This window comes from Apteryx mantelli, chromosome 21 (genome assembly GCF_036417845.1).
Source record: "Apteryx mantelli isolate bAptMan1 chromosome 21, bAptMan1.hap1, whole genome shotgun sequence".
Taxonomy (NCBI): Eukaryota; Metazoa; Chordata; class Aves; order Apterygiformes; family Apterygidae; genus Apteryx; species Apteryx mantelli.
In genome coordinates, this window is record NC_089998.1 from 2851592 (window position 1) to 2868782 (window position 17191).

Genomic DNA, 17191 nt, shown 5'->3' on the forward strand with positions numbered 1-17191 from the left:
CACAATTTCTTCAAGTTAAAACACACAACAACAGTATTAAATAGGAGTAACTAGGCATGTATTCTGAAACACACTTTAGAAATACCGGAGTTTGGTTGCTTCAAATTGTGTCTTGGAATTAATGCATTACTTTTGTTCCCCTGGCAATAAGAGTGGTGTTCTATCATTTTGCCATTAAAAATGAACAAATAAATAAATAAGAGACAGGACTTGCATGCAGTTCTTTTTCCAGCTGGGTCCTCTGCATTTTGATTGCTTCTTTCAGACTCAAGATTTGCTTTTGTGCTTTTTTCCTCTCTGATTCTAGCTGATCTTGGAGATGTTTTAGCTCAGACTTTGAAAGTTCCAGTTCTTTTTGAAGAGATGCAATTTCTCTATTTTTTTGTTGTAATTGTAGTTCTTTTTCTGAGACCTGATATTCTGCAATTGATTTTTTTAAAACAACTCTGGTTAGCAGAAATGTAAATATCTTGTCATATTTCATACACATTAGGTATTTTCAAAAACTTTAGTCTTCTGCTGAGCAACAGTTTGTAAAAACCATTGGGACACCGTGGAAAGGGAAGGAACAATCAGTTCACTATAGAATTTCAGTTATTTGAGTAAATCAATTTAAGGATCAAGACTCATTCCAGGTGCTCAATTAAAAACTAAGCAAGATTAACACAAACACTTCTGTTGGCTTTATTAGACTTAGGACCCATATGTGGTAACAATAACTATTTGTGTAATATATCTTACTGCTTTTTCTGACTGTTTCTTCAAGTGTTGCACACCAGGACTCCTCCTTTTCCAGCTTCCTGATCTTTTCTTCTGCCAGTCTTACTTTTGCTATTGCCTGTTCTAATTTCTTTTGTTGATCTGTTAGCTCCTTTTCCAATAGTAGTTTCTGATCTTGCAGTTTAGCAGTACATTCTTCCAGTTTTTTTCCTTCATACTCTGAATCTTGCTTGAGGCGATGAAGAATCTGCTCCCCCCCCAAAAACAACAAAAACCCACCACTTCAAGTTTTACCTAGTAGCAGCTCAATGAGAACAAATACTATCACCAAAAGACATTAGAGAGAAGTTAAAGCAGCAGAAATCTAAAAAGGAACTCAAATATCTTGATACTGAAAAATAAATAAATAAATCACTTTCTACATGCTTATCAATTTTTCTTTTTCTATATTTTTTTAATATAGTTCCCTCACTTTTTCCCTTGGTCAACACTTTGTGGAAACTGCTCAGCCAGCATAAGTTAGTTTTACTACTGAAATATATGATTAAACCCCGATTTTCATGAACACCTGATGGACTTGCCTAGAAATATAGTAGTAGGGAAAAAAAACAAACCAACAAACTAGCTGCAAAGAGTGATACACTCAAAAACAAAAGGAAACTTCAAAAAAAAACCCCTAAAATTGTTCTGTTTAGTTTTTGAATACTGAAATAATGCTGGAGTTAAATTTCAATTAGTTTCGCTTTCAATCCATTTTATCATTTCAGGTACACTACACAGTTCACTCATTTCCTGAGAGAAATCAAAAGTATGGAAAGAGGTTCTCTGAACTATATCCAGCTGTTGGCAGCTGACAAACTGAAAGTACAGAGAAATATTTGTACTAGCCCATTTCCTCACCCCCATCAGCCACACCAGCAGCCAAGATGCAACATTGCACAGTTGTGCTGTGCGAATTCTACACTAGCCCTTCTTGCACGCTGAGTGATCACTGCTGATTTTACAGCAGTTTTGTTACCGTTTCGGTATAAGATGGCCCTGCCAAGAAGCAAACCAACCAAACAAAAAACCCCAAACAGTTCTTTGTTGTGACATGCTAATTTTCAATTAAATATTCCTGAATGTTGAAGCTTTTCTTCTACCGCATTCCTCTAAAAATGAGGCTTCATGTTTCTTAAAGCACGAGTATATTATTCATAAACTCTCACCCAAAACTTTTTTGCCTACATTAATTTTCAGAAGTAAAGCAAAAGCAAGACAAGTCTGCAGACTCATTACCGCTTCTTGTTTGGCTAGTTCTGTCTCTTTCTCTTGAATCTCTTCCTGAAGCTGCTGCAATTGGTTCTCCCTCTTTTTCTGTCTCTCTTGGCAATCCTTACGTTTCTTTAAGCATTCCAGGATTTCTTCTTTCAGGGTTGCCTGCTCTCTAAGCAGCTCATCCTGATGCCTTGTATTATTTTTCAAATCCTGCAATATAAAATATATATTGAGTGACAAAACTAGCTGGTAAAAATAACAGTTCTCACCCCTATTCATATTGAATATTACCTTCTACTTAAACCAGCCATTGAAGAAATTAACACAGTAGGAGCTATCAAATAAAAAGCTACAAGATACCAAAGTAAAGGCTGTGCTTCCCCCCGCCCTCCAAGAACAATCCACATACAGGGTGGTTTTGCCCTTCCAGGATTCCTGGCATGAATTCCTCTACCACCACAGAGAGAAGAAAAAAAAAACCAAAACACAAAAACACCCCCTCAAACTCAGAAATAATACTCTGAATAGGAGCATCCATGACAGTTTGCCACTTCCCTCCACGTTTAAAAACAGAAAACCCAAAACAGAACTCATCTGAGTAAATGTCTACTGTACTTCACACTACTCCAAATTCAGGAAGAGGAAATAAACTTGCTATTGTTGATTAGCTCTGCAAATGTCCAATTCTGAGCTAGTATGCCTGGATGAAGAAGAGGTGATGTACTAGCACATGTAAATAGGCAAACTGCTGAGATAAAAATCATCCCTTCTTTTTGTGTTTCAGTCTACTCACTACATTAAAACAAGCATGTATTTCACCAAAACTAACCTGTTCTACCAGTTGAAGTTGTTGTCTGGAGTCATTTAATTCTCCTTTTGCAGCTTCCAATTCTTCCTTTTTTTCTAGAAAAATATTTATTTAGTGAAAGACAGCTGCAACCAGCCACATGTGAAATAACGATGCAAATATAATTCTTGCTTTTCACAAATAAACAATAGAAAAACAGTTTCAACTTGACTTGCTAAATACTGTCTGTCTTTAGATATTTGAGCATATCAGATCATTTAACTTCATGCAGGACAGTTATATACACTGTGACTTTTAATACAAATTGTTTTAAAATTATTATATCTTAAAGATATTAAAAATGATCTTTACCTTGAAGATGCTTCTTTATTACAACGATGTCTTCATTCAGTGATTTTTTGTGCTTGTTTAGTAGATCTATCTCCTGCTGCAGTTTTTTTATATCCATTTCCATTTTCTCTATATTGGACAATGCAGTTCTGCTGCTGTCTTCAGTAGCAGTCAAATCTCTAAAATGTGAATGCATATTCTCACTTTGTTGAAAATATTTGATGAGGATGCTTTAAAAACAACTACATTACAGTAATTTTTTGAGTTCAAGGAGATGCTATCTAGTAGTCATGAGAACAAGAAAGTTGTCCCATTCCAAGACTTAACATTTTGCTTCTCATAATATCTCTTATTGCATTGTCACAGTATTATAAATACTGTTGTGTTTATCAATTTCAGTTGCTAAATATCTTCTGTAAGTCCACTGTATAAGTGCTTAAAAGAAAATCTCCACAGGATATAAAAATACAGTATATTCCATATGATTGGGCACCACAAAGTTACAAATGTATTTTTATGGTAATTATGGTAATAAATAGACATTCAAGGCACTTCTGATCTTTGAAGTATGTGCGTGTGTGTGCACATCTATATATAGGTATACACACACACACACACGTATACACACCCCTACCTTCTAGTTTGTGACAACTTGTTTTCCAGACTCTGACAGCCTTCCTCAAGCTTTTGCTTTTCTTTATTCAAAGATTCAATGTTATTTTGCAGAGTGTGCATTTGAGAAACCAGGTGTTCATTTTCTTGACGGTCTTTCTCAAGTCGTTGTTTCTGCCAATCTACTTCCCCTTGCTGACGCTGAAATAATCTCTGAAGATTCTCCAGTTCTAGTTTTTCCTGTGAAAGAAGACAGTGTGTACAACAGATTTACACGGTCAAAAAGTAGAACGAGTTATTAACATCTTTAGATGCAGCAGTATAAATACCTTTCATTCACAAAGATCATAACGGGTACTACATAGCTTGCATATAACCAAACAGTTATCCCCTGTTACAACGCAGTAAAAAGTGCTAGAAATATGAATGCATTTATGATAAAGGTTCAGGCAGCAACCAGATACAAGCATGAAGCCTGGAAGATGAGGATTCAATTTCTTGTTACATCATAGCTTAACCTGTTGTTTTTTTCCCCCATCCACAAAAAAAGTAGCACATCCCTTCATCACACAGATTTTGAAAGACTCACTACATTAAGGGCTTTGAGATGTTCAGATAATGCATTAAGGAAACTACTTTAGGAGTGGTTATAGAAAGCACTAAACACATTAACTAGCTCCTTTTCACCGACCTTAACAGAAAGAGTGCAGAGAGAAGAGGTAGTCAGCTTACATGCTCTTCTAAATAGTCTCCTAGCAAAAGCATGGTAGGTTTTCTGGAGCTCACATATCTGAGTAAAGGAGGGTTTATCCTGGGCTCTTTGACCTAACAGTCCTTTAGTTCTTATGAGGCTGCTGAAGCGATTATGCTGATCTCTCTGCCTACATGTAGTAAAGTTGAGTGTCTGTTTTTACTTATCAAAAGGAGAAGAGACTATTGAGCTGAAATGTCTTTTTAGTAACAAGAAGGTCATCCAGCTGAGTCAACAAGTTGTCTTCTGGACTTACTATTTGTGTGAGGACAAGATGGAGTCTAGAATCTTTTATCTGGATTTTTAACATTCAGAAAGCAATATTCATCAGCCACAGATGAACCTTTCTGTCTGTGTTTTCCACCCTCCCTCCCTTATATGTACACAAAACCCCTATCAGTTTAAAGGACCTCAGCAGACATAAGACATTTCCATGATAAACTGAAATCAGACGGGAAAATGACTGATTTAAAAGTGTAGGGACTTTGTTACCACATCTTAATAGAATCACAGAAAATGCAGAGATCTCTTCTTCCAGTTAATATACTAACTATAAAAGAAATACTTACTTCTAGAACTGCAACCTGAATCTTTTCTAGTTCATTGATCTTTTGGTCATGTTGTAGTTTCAGACCTTGAAGTTCATTATTTTCAAGCTGCAGCATTTCCAGAACATGTTTCAGTTCTAATAAGAAGAAAGAAACCCAAAGCTATTATTACAAGCACATGAAATGCTTTCTAGTTGCCCCCCCCAAAAAAAAGGGGGGGGGGGAAATACAGATATTATCCCTGTAAGAGTGCCTCATGTTCTCAATTGCTGTGTGTCAGACGCACCAGGTGTTGTATCTAATGTTCTACTAGCAAGTTGCAGGTCCCTATGTCTCCTGCTCTTCCTGTTTCCTAGGCAGTCAGATATTCTGTCCCAAAACATGAAATTAAGTATTTCCAGAGAAAGTAAGTTGCAAGCTGCAGAAGATAATATTTTCCACCATCAGACAGGATATAATTCTTGGAAGGAGATTCCTCTGTATCCCCTTGCACCCAGAAGGTTAATTCTTCTGTGACTGGCACACCTGGCTAATGTCTTCTAACCACATAGCGCTAGAGTGTGCACCTAACTGAGCAGTTAGTTCCTACTGCTGATTTGTTTATGTTTCTCGGTGGGATGAAAAACTGCAGTCACAAATACAAAGCAGCGTGGAACACTGCCTCAGCACAAGCAAGAAGAACCAGTCAGCTCTGTGCGAGCTGTGAGAGTCCCAGCGATCACTCTTGCTCTGCAGTCATTCACAATATTTAAAAAGCGGTGAGGAAAGGCAGGCTGCAAAGACATGTAATGAAGAGTTTAAAGTGTCTTTCTTTTTGATCTGCACAGAATAATATATAAAAAAGCCATGATGTACCCATCTTATGCTTGGTAATTTGCCCAAATATTCCTTGAAGATTCTCCTCTTCTTTCCCAATATCCTTCTTTATGAAGGAAAGCTGTGCTCTTTTCTCATTAATCTGGACGTCCAGTTCTTTCCTCTCGACGTTCAGCTCTTCCAGAAGAGATCTTATTTCCTGTGTAAATATGCCAGTGTTGCAACAAATGCCATTATTTTCAGTCTGGTAAATACAGTTTTTCTTTAAACCTAAGTTCTAAAAATTTGTAGAATTAAAAAAAAAAAATCCACTATTGTCAACACTCTGATCAGTTTCATTCAAGGATTTATAGTTACAGTTAATTGTGTAAACAAAGTGATACAATATTTAGTTTAAAGCCTTTTATGTTGACAACCTAAAATAGTAAGCTAGTAAAGATTTTGATCTACAAGCCTGACTATGATGACATCCCTTCAAGTGAACCATAGCTAGGCCTTAAAAGAGAATGCCAGACAGTAAGAAAAAAGCAGTTAATCTTGATTCTTCATTTTTATTTCAGTGCTGAGAGTCTGGATCAAGTAAAAGCCTTCTTCCACAGCAAAGTGAGTAGATTCTCTTTTGAAGAAGTAAATGAGAATGAAGGAGAGAGACAGCTGACTTGTGCCACTTCTGTTGTGTCTTACGCAAACTGATCAAACTGATTTTCTTTAAAAGCTGCTTGTCTCAGCAACAGTAAGTCATAACTACATTCATCAGAGACTTCTACTTAATATAATTTAGTTCTCAAGTGCTCAAGGGGCCAATTCTGTAAGTATCACTGAAACTAGAGAGTTCTATTTCTTATATCTGCATCTGGTCAAGCTCTTGGGCACACCAAAGACTTTAGACTTGCTTGATCTCCTTTTTCAGTGGGTTTTAAGAGAGGTGGCAGAAAGCAAAACTGATTTTATAAAAACCTTGTGGGATCTTTTTGATACTTCTCTTCCATTCTTTTTGTTATTTTTAACAGAGGTATAATGAACCAAAAATTCATTTGGAAAAGTTACTCTTATTTGGCGTCGTTTTTCATTTGCTTCAGTCTCCCCATCTCGAAGAGCTTCTCTGAGGTCACCTTTCTTTTGAGAAATACAATCCTGAAGGACATTCAGCTCCTCTTTTCTTTGACTCAGCTGTTGCTCCAGAAGCAGCAGCTCTTGTTGCTGAGCAGTAATCTACAATGTAGAAATTTAACATAACAAGCATCAGAAGTCTTTTTCTGTAGCTACACAAGAGAAAAAACAAACAAAAGCACACACACATAAAACCCAAACCTCCCCTGCAACTATCCCACTGCCAAAGAGATTCCTGGTTAAAAAAAAAAAAAAAAGAAAAAAAAAAAAGTATTTGGTGTCACACATAAGGAACCCACCAGAGCAATGAACTTCAGTAGCTAGGCCTGTATAATAAGCCCAGCACTACAGACCAAGTTCTGACCTGGACCCTGCAGCCCTGTATCTCAAAGTGTTAAGTTTTTGACTCTGAAATGCAGCAAGAATTGTCAAGAGAACTCTGCAATAATATTTGTTATGCAGAAATGCTGCCAAGGCCGAGATCATACTTTTTACAAGACAAAACAAGGAGAAGCCAAATTACAGAGAGTAAAATAAACCTATGAATTAAATTCTTCAGACAAGGCAGTCCAGAACATAAGACTCTTCTCAGCATGTGATTAGGTCAAAACCAACAAAACTGAAAGTCTTGAGTTAATCAAATATGCCTTACCTGATCTTTCAGTCTTTCCAGTTCAATTTTCTTGCCTTGAAGAATGTTTTCTGCTTCCTTAAGGATTTGGAGGTGATGTTCTTCGTTACCTTCTGCAACTTGAATATCTCCTTGAAGCTTCTGAAGACTAGCAGTGAAGATAAAAACATGGTTCAGAAGAAACAAGAATACCTTAGGCAGTAACTTAATATTACATAAACTAAGATGTCCTCCTCCAGTAAGTGCTTAAGGTAAATTAAAAATAAATACTTACCTTTCAGTCAGCATTTCTATCTTCTGGTTTAATGACTGGAACTCGGAATCTCTTGCAGACACCACTTTGTTGATTTCCTTCAAGATACCTTCTTGTTCAATCTTATGCTGTTCTAAATCCCTTGTATCCGCCTGCAATAATCTAAAGAAGCATCTATGGCTTTTCAGATCAACATTTTTACAGCTCTTCCTCTCTGAAAGCAGTATCTTGGTATTTGAAAGCATGCTGCTTTTCTCCTCAACCCCATTCAATACAAATTCACAAAAGAGCCCCAAAACAGTGTACCTTAATTGCTGATCTGCTTTCACAAGTTTAATGGCCACTTCCCGAGCCCTTTGCTCTAGCTCCTCTGCCTCAGTTTCAGTACGGGACAAATGCTGTTTGGCACGATTGTACTTCTGAATAGTGTCTTTGGTCTAGGGCAAAAATTGAAGATTATTGAAACAACAGATTCCCATCAATCCTCTTACTCTTTCTATATCTATAACCTGCGGGTTAGCTGTCCAAAGACGACCTCCTCCCAGCTTGAATTCAATAGCTGCTTGAATATTCCAGCTGAGCCCTCTCTCTGCATACTAATGAGTTGGAACCTTTTCTTCTCTCCTCCCCTGGAACAGAAAAGGCTCCTTCTCTTTGGCAAGGATTGAAGCATTTCCTTCCAGCACAGGTCATTCAAGTGCTTATTTTCAAAGAAGGGTATTTAAAAGGAGGGGGGAAAAAAAAAGGTATGGGAGACACTTATCCAAAGAAAATGAACTTGTGTACTGGCATGACTGAAATTAAGAAGTGACAGGGAAAGTAGTTTTACTATACACAAAGTGTATTTTTTAATTCTTCACAAAAACATGCAACTCCTAGAACTTAAAATGATCTCCACCTGCCTTTCCCCTTAAAAACATGCATTTCCTCTGCCTAAAACAATCTTTATGTAACACAGAAATCCTTCTGCACTCAGAGTTATGGCATTACTTACCTTTCCCCGTGTGCTCTCAAGTTCTATTTCAGCTTCTGCAAGTAGCCTGTCTGCTTCTCTAAGTTCTGCTCGTCGTTTCAAAAGTGTCTTCTCTATACATTCAATTTCATTTGCAATATCTTCATGATGCTTAAGAGATTTTTCTAACTGTAGTTCTGCTATTAGATTGTCAGTATGCCCTTCAATAAAGTCCCTAGTAAGTCAGGAGGGGAAAGAAAAAAAAGAAAAAAGAAAAAAAAGAAAAACCCACAACACCAACAGAATTAAAATACAAAATGCTAGAGACCTAGGAGTCTCTTAAAGCTATAATAGTCTGTTACATATACTATACAAATGTGAACATTAACTGTACAGGTATCAAAACTGACTGTTACTGGAAAAAAGTTATTAAGAATTTCCACATGCTTGTTTTAAATGCAATCTAGTACAATATTCTTACTTCCGTTTGTTATGTTTCTGAGCTGCTCTTCGTAGCTCTGCTACTTCATGTTCCAGCTCTTCTCTTTCATGCACCAGATCTTCAATATTCTGATGTAATTTTTCCACCTCTTTCCTACGTTTGTGATCAGCTTCCCCTGACCATTTATCTCCATATTTCCGAGACTTTAAATGATACACAATGTCTTCTAGCCTCGAGACTTCATTCTCCTACATACAGAAAATACAATAGTTAAATCAAGACCAGTTTTCCACCTCAGTTCTCCAAAACAGCATATTTCAGACAAAACAGCAGCTACAGCTAGCAAAGACTGGACCATTAAAGATAGAGCATTCTCATTAGCAAGCACTCAGATCCAGGATCTTGCTAGAAGAGACTTTTTCATAACTAGATTAAGATTCCGCATAATCCTAAATTTGACTTCTTTGGGAGATTTTTTTTGTCTCCTTACATGGAGTCTGTGAAAGTGAGGATGTTTTCTGAGAAAGCACATTGTTAAAAAGTGTTCCTCACTCATTCATAAGTCAACTGCCTATGGCTAAATCTGCAGCCTACAGCTCTGTATCTTACCAATTCATGATGTTCAGGCACATTGCAGTGAAGCACTCCAACAGGAATGAGTGGGACAGAGAAATTAGCAGGAAGAGGGCCATAAACAACCTGGGCTCCCACAGGAGGTGGGCCATAGATAACTGTTCCAGGAGCAACTGAGCCTCCATTTGCTGGTGCAGAAGGAGGAGGGCCATAAACCACAGTTCCCTGAGGTACAGGGGCACCATCTGGAAGGACTGTGTAAATAACAGTACCAGGTGGTGGTACAAAGGGAGGGTCTTTTGGAACATGAATTTCCTCATTTTCTCCACCATCATCTTTCTCTCTTCTATCTTTAGGCAAAAAAAGAAAAAGAAAGTTACTTTTTCACTTTTTAAATAAAAGATATTCTTAAAATGCACATTTCAAAATAAAACACATTCTCTTAACTATGTAATGTACAAAAATGTAACAAACATTGCTTAAAATAAATGAGTTCAAGAGTAATAAACATTTATGATTCACTCAGGTATACCAGGAAAATTCACTGTGAACTCTACTCAAATCTATGTTTAGTATGTTCCTAAACATTCTGAGACCATGAGACTGATTTACCTTTAGCAGAATTTGTTTTGTACAACCTAGTTCTGACTGGTGAATAAATCCAACAGCCTCTTGGACTAGGCACGTCTTCCCTCCTGACTTGCTTGTCCTGAACATGCCCTCTTTTGGGTGGGGATGTGCCAGAACACAGTAAACCAACTCCAGAATCTTTTGTGCTGTGAGAAGCAGGAGTTGAGGCCTAAAGAAAAGAGAATGTGCATTAATATGAGATCCTGTATTCTAGAAACAACAAAGTAAATGAATTGTTCTAGACATTCCAAACACTGATTTTTCAAGAACAGGCTAGTCATACTGTGCCTTCTCTCATTCCCAAGCATTATGCTGCATTAAAAAGATCACTACATATACATTAACAATTTTTCTCTTAAGTCCAGACAAACACTGTTTTGAAAGGACTCTTTGGAAATCCCATATCATCAAGCAATACATAGTAACCTTTATAGAATGTTTGACCTGTGTGATGGAGAAATAAAAAATAAAAAAAGTGTGAGAACTTTTATCACATAGGACTCTTTTTTGGCCTATTACAATGCCTATTGTCTATGTTAGGGAAGAAAGAGCGATCAAAAATACAGATTTATTGAACGCAAACAACATATTTCCCCTTGCTGTCCCCTTTTTTACTTAAACTTTTTCCTAAATGATTTTACAATACTTCATTTTGTGTAGTTTCTCCAATTTGTATCTATACTAGATTTTTATTACTATAGGACTCTGCAAAGGCTTTATCAGAGAACATATTTGTACTTGTATTGTTTCAGTATTTCCTCTTCGTCTATGCCAGCCAACATTTTCTCTTTAGTTCCCCCAAATCTAGCAAGTTTACAATGTATTTTCCCATATCAAATTCCTCTCCACATAATAGGATTTTGATTTCTCACCTGTGATGATGGCATGTAATACCAGTATCCCCTTCTTTTGAATGGTTCTGTTATACTAGTGATGTAATCATTCTGGTAAGAAAGCACATTTCTGAGTGCTGCAATTTCATCTTGTAAGTCATCAATTTCATCCTTGTTACCTGTAAATTAAGTACATGGTTTTATAAGCACATATAGGAAATAATTAAGTCATAAATACTGCCTTTGCCTTTAATTAAAAAGGCAATTTAAAGCTTTTCCTCATTGCTATATTGTTAATCTGAAATAATACAAAAAATATATATATAAAGGGAAAAACACGCTCAGTTCATACTACAGATAACTGATGCTTGGTTTTTTTCCCTTATTTTTGAACAGCTCTCCGACAATGGTTGAGAGCAGTTGGAAAGTACACAGTACTAAACTGCTAAACAACTTTACATGTAGAACCCCAAGATGTACAGGAACTGTACCGGAAGGTAGAATTCCTAGAATAAACTGTTATCAGAGCTCTGAACAGCTTCTTAAAGTTAGGAAGCAAACAGTGAGAAATATGGTGAAGACAGTGAATTCTTCTATATCTATGCTTAACTGCAAGAAACAGAGATAGAAGAGGCACGTTACCTGTTCTGATGTTGTCCAACAATCGTCTTAAACGGTCAATTTCTGCTTTCTGTTGCTTCATAGCTCCATTTAATTTATCAATTTCAAACTTCTCAGAGCTTGACTCAACAGTCTTATCACCAGCTTTCCCCATTTCATGCTGAAACTATTTAAAATTAAGTTTAAAATCAAAGCACTTCAGTGAAAATCAGACTATGCTAGAACTTTTTCCAAACAGGCCTATCCATTACTACAAAAATGCTTATTAGCAAAAAAGCACATAACTGTTTTAACAAAATTGTTCTCCCCACCCCTTCAAATGACTGAATCTTACAGATGCATCCACAAAAAGATATTTATAAGTCAACAGGTGATAATTTTACTTAAAAGCAGCTGCCCTAGTCAGCAAGAGGTTTTTGTTTTGTTCTTTGAGGGGAGGGAGACATCGTGACTTGTAAAAACCTGAGAAAATGGGGGACAAAAACCCTAGGCATTTAAATTGTCAAATTTGGCAGTTTCAGAAAGCCACTGAAGCACTGTCCCTAAGTATTTTATCTCTAAATATTTTAATCCTTCTCTTATAACGTGGAGCAAACATCGCCACAACTTACTTGTTCTTCCTTGTCTTTTAGAAGTTGTTGTAACAATTCTATTTCTGCTTCTGCTCGGGCAAGATCTCGAGCTGCCTGAGCTGCCTGAATATAGAACTCTTCAGCTTCCTCAAATTCCTATAAATGAAATTTTAATTTGGGCTTTAGTTTGCAAGAGTACTTCACAGGCTTGCAGATGTCTCATGCAGCTTTGTGAAAAACAGACTAATAAGAAGCATCAGCACTAGCCTGTTCTGGGATTAGAGAAACTGGTAAAAGAATACATACCATTTACAAAAGATATTGTTCCTCCTTTAAGCTTTATAGTATTTCTAGAGAGTATATGTCTGTATATAGCCAAAAGTGGTTCCCAGTTTTAAAACTATAAGTGTTAAGAACAAAATTCTATGTTTCCTTCTTTTGCTTTTCTCTGTCTTAGGTAACAATAAATTATTTACTCTGTTTTCAACTGATAAAAGATTAAACTTGCCTCTCCCCTGCCTTCTAAAACACAGTAAGACAGTCCAAACCCAAGTTTTTTCAGACTCTTATCTATATATTTCAAAATGAGACATCCTCCAAAGCAAAAGCTCCTGGGTAGCAAGACAGTTCAGAATAAAGATTTAAAGTTGAATTTAAAAGGCAATACCAGGACTGCCCTCATTACAATGGTCATTAGAAAGCACTGCTTAACTAAAACAAGCAATTAATTATCAATCTGTTGATTTACCTCAGCTCGCTCCTGATTAATTCTGAGAACAGTACCATGAAGAGCCTTTAGCTGATTTTTAGTGATGGAGAGCTCTGTGGCTGCCAGTTTATCTGAAGTTATGATCGCTCTCTTTAATTTCTTCAGTTCTTTGTCTAGATTGACAAATTGCATTTCTGCCCTGGCATCATCTATTTTTTTCTGAAACCAGGAAAACAATAGGTTTTATGATAGGTTTTAAGTAAAAAACAACATAAGAGGAAGACTTACTCTTGGTATGACTTTTTCCAAACATTCTATCTTGTTTTGAATTGTGTGCATAAAGAGTCAGAAAATCCAAAATCAAGATGACCAATAAAATTTAGGGGGGGGGGGGAGTTATATTTAACCTTTTGAGTTCTTTCTGTATTTGATCTAGGTCTTCGAAAGCAAAATAATTTAAAAGCTTTAGAATCTTCTTCTCCTGAGCAATCAAATGCAGTGTATGATCTTGTTCTTACTCGTTCCTACCTTTTTCTCTAAGTCTTCCAGTTGGGCAAGAATAGTCTCTTTTTCCTCATCTGCCTCCTGGAGCTGTTGATCAGCAAGGCCCTGAATTTCTTCCATGCTCTTTATTTTTTCATGTAAATGTTGAATTTCATTCTCCAACTGATGGACCTTGTTCTCATTCTGCCTGTTTTCGGATTTAACCTGTAATTGAAATAAATTACAATGAACAGCCTGAAAAGTGCAATTATCAGTATACCTGGTACCAAAAGAGAAGGGAAAAAGAAATTTTGCCACTGTAACGATTATATTTTATAAGTGTCCAAGTTATTTTGGTAATAATATGCATCATGAATTTCTGAGGTTTCTGGCTGTATTTATTTTTCTATCTATATTTAGGCTCTCTTCATTGCCTGTGAGACATATAATTGAGTCAAAGTTCTAATTCACCAAATAATCAGGCAGAAATCATAAGAACTATTAAAAAAAAATTCACGACTCCACAGTTGTTACATAAATACCAGTAAGTGGGTCTCTCCTCGTTATCCTACAGCCCAAATTGAAGACTTCTTCTGGAAGTTTTAATGCACATAGAACTTTTCTCCTCCAAGCAGGATTCTTGTGCAAGCTTTATATAACAAAAGGCCCAAAAGGCCATGAAAGGTTACAAAGGAGCATATGACATATGCATCAAAATATCTGATTTAAACCACAGTCTAAGTATAAACATGCATTTTAATTTTTTGTCTTAAAAACACTGTCGGAAGCCTGTGAAGACAACAATAAGACTTATCAAAAGAAAGTGAGAATGACCCATGTATTTCACCACTTTGGCCAGAATTTCACAGTATACACAGTGTGGAAGTCATCAATTATTTGTCCTCCTTTTTCAAAAGCTTTTGCTTGTTTATAATAGTTTCTTTATCATGAAGCTACTATACGATATACACTTGTGCACAACCAAAAAAAAAAAAAAAAAAAAATCAAAACTCTAATGCTAATTATTGTTCCTGTTCTAATCACAAGTAATAGTGTCCTGCTCTGAAGCAAGGTGTCAAACCAATTTCTGACAAGCAAATGTGTTCTATTTTGCTTGCTTTTAGTAAGATTATACTTCTCTGAAAGATGGAGGGAAGCAAAGCTACATATGATGTAAAACTCAACCCTCAGATTACAAGTTACGTTTTTTGACTAAGCTGAAGTTGTCTTACTCTTGTTTTTGTAGTTTTGTTACGTGCCTGTCTATATTTTTCCTGTACATCTTCCAGCTTATCCTGTTGAGATGCCATTTCTTCCTGCAATTGTCTCTCTCTTGCCCATGCTTTCTCTCTTTCTCTCTGTGCATCAGCAAGGATGTTATTAAATTCCTTCTGCAAATTTGCAAGGCTTTTCCCTAAAACATCAGCTGAATTATGACATCTGAAAGAAAATCAATCCAGATTGCAAGACAGAAAATAGTGATAACAGTAAATAAAATAATGAAACCTGATACGTTAGTACAAGGGTTTAAGACATTCAGTATAAATGAGCTCAGGTGCAGCACTGAACAGTTTACACTGCACAGACAGGCCTCTCCCCAGCTCTGCTTATTCCATTCTTTGTCTTTGTTTATTCCCATTCTTTGTCTTTCTTTGTTTATTCCCATTCTTTGTGGCTGGAGGAAAAAAAAAAAAAAAAAAGCAAGCCCTGTCCCTGGTAGTGAAACCCAAGAGAAATGTATATTTCTCTCAATAATATAATTAGTGAGCTCAGGTGATGCTCTCCTAATTAACCACACAGTGCTAGAGGTCATGTTTGAGCTGCCCCAGGCTGCACTCAGTGGGACGCAGCACACATACACTATTACTTTTATGTACTTACTGAATTCATGTGCACAAATCCAATACTGTTTGTAAGGTTTTTACTCACTTAATCTCTCCAACTCCCATCTGAAGCTTTTGTTTGAGTTCATTTATACGAGCTAGGACTTCCTCAGGATGAATTAAGTTACCAACTGCATGGTTTAGCTGATTTTGTAGATCTTTAAGCTGTTGTTTGAGGAGATTATTGTCTCCCTAAAAAAACAAAACAAAAAACACCCCCCACAGATTTCAGTGTTAAAAATCCCATAAGAGTCCAACAAGCATTTTTCCAGTGTAAACGTACAAAAAAACCAGTATCAGTAACAAAACAGGAACACCCCAAATCGTCTTTGCTTTACTGTTTCCTCTGTGCTGAAAAGTATTTAAATGCCAGTCAGAAATGACCTTACCTTTTTCTTACATTAGTTAAAGAATGTCTTTATATACGCAAAGCCCATTGACATACACAAGCCTGTCACACTATCCATCCGTTACAGAACTGAGCAATCAGGGACACTGCACCAGCCACTAGCCCAACAAGTCATACTTGTCCTGGCTCTATTAATCTTGAATTCTTTTCTGCACATTGGCAAGTTTCAGCAAAAACGATAGTGCTAATGTCTGGCGAAGATCCTTTATAGGCTGGTGGTAAGGGCATCCTCTCATAAGGGGAGTACATGAGATGGGAAGAATGGATTTGACATCCAAAGAAGGACTGAAACCAGACTTCCAACAATGAGGGAAACTGCTCTAACCATTCAGATGCTTTACGGAAGGGGCTCCTCTACCAGTCATATTGTGAAGATCCTGATCCCAGTGTATTAAACTTGCCTAGAGAAATCCTGTTGACTGACCCTCTCAGAAGATGTAGGAAGAAGAACACTCAGTTTCTAATCCCAAGGTAAGGCACTGATCTGTGACAATTATCAAGTAAAGGTTTTTCTGTATACATATGCAGTTCAAATGTCCAAAGAGTTTAAGAAGCACAAGCTGTGTTGCCTGCTGTACTTGGGTGCCATTACTGTTTCATGGCAACCGAGCAAGATCTCAGGACCACAGCTTTAAAGAGATAAAATAGAAGTTTGTTTTAGGCATTGAACCAGTTTTTGGTTTTACACCCAAATAATTTTCTTACTGACAAGCACTGGATGAGGTTTGTGGGAAATTAAGATATAATTAAATGATTTATCAATTCCTCTGCAATATAACTGAGCAGCTCTGAAGTTATTTCAAAGGTCAGTCCAAATGTATAATATAGACAGATAAATGACAATGGTGTAGGGTCCCTGAACAAGAAAATTAAAATAAGTAAGAGTCATAAATACTACTGAGTATCAAAACAAGATTCAAAAGGAACCCTGCAAAGTCTTTATTCCTAAGAGGAGTAGAGAAATGTACCACATATCAAAAAGGCAACAAATACTTAACCTGCAATTGTTTGAACTGAGAAAGGAGTTTATAATTTTCTTGTTCCTTTTCTTCTGCTATTTGTGCTTTGGTCAGAGCATTCTCTAATGCTTGCCTTTCTTTTTCAAGTTCAGCTTGTAGGGCTGATCGTTCCATCTAAATACACAGAAAGATTTCAGATTAACCCTTTCTCCCCAATTCTCGCCCCAACCCCACCCCATCACTCCCCAGAAAACAGCTGTATTTCTTAAAATAACAACATGATAACTCC

The 17191-nt window shown here is 36.7% G+C and overlaps 1 protein-coding gene across 1 annotated transcript in view; it reads right to left on the reverse strand.

Annotated features, from left to right (window-relative positions):
* The window catches only part of CNTRL (centriolin), a 36592-nt gene that overhangs the window by 3802 nt on the left and 15599 nt on the right, over positions 1-17191 (reverse strand). Inside the window, exons 15-38 of the mRNA XM_067309006.1 lie at positions 16942-17076; positions 15581-15726; positions 14911-15091; positions 13697-13876; positions 13208-13387; positions 12499-12615; positions 11909-12053; positions 11306-11445; positions 10416-10602; positions 9840-10153; positions 9270-9478; positions 8831-9023; positions 8143-8273; positions 7858-7998; positions 7605-7731; positions 6890-7054; positions 5882-6041; positions 5048-5163; positions 3750-3967; positions 3137-3294; positions 2807-2880; positions 1999-2187; positions 742-967; positions 215-420 (exon numbers count right to left, since the gene is read on the reverse strand). Coding sequence (XP_067165107.1) covers positions 215-420; positions 742-967; positions 1999-2187; positions 2807-2880; positions 3137-3294; positions 3750-3967; positions 5048-5163; positions 5882-6041; positions 6890-7054; positions 7605-7731; positions 7858-7998; positions 8143-8273; positions 8831-9023; positions 9270-9478; positions 9840-10153; positions 10416-10602; positions 11306-11445; positions 11909-12053; positions 12499-12615; positions 13208-13387; positions 13697-13876; positions 14911-15091; positions 15581-15726; positions 16942-17076 — 4038 coding nt within the window. The remainder of the gene's footprint in view (positions 1-214; positions 421-741; positions 968-1998; positions 2188-2806; positions 2881-3136; positions 3295-3749; positions 3968-5047; positions 5164-5881; positions 6042-6889; positions 7055-7604; positions 7732-7857; positions 7999-8142; positions 8274-8830; positions 9024-9269; positions 9479-9839; positions 10154-10415; positions 10603-11305; positions 11446-11908; positions 12054-12498; positions 12616-13207; positions 13388-13696; positions 13877-14910; positions 15092-15580; positions 15727-16941; positions 17077-17191) is intronic.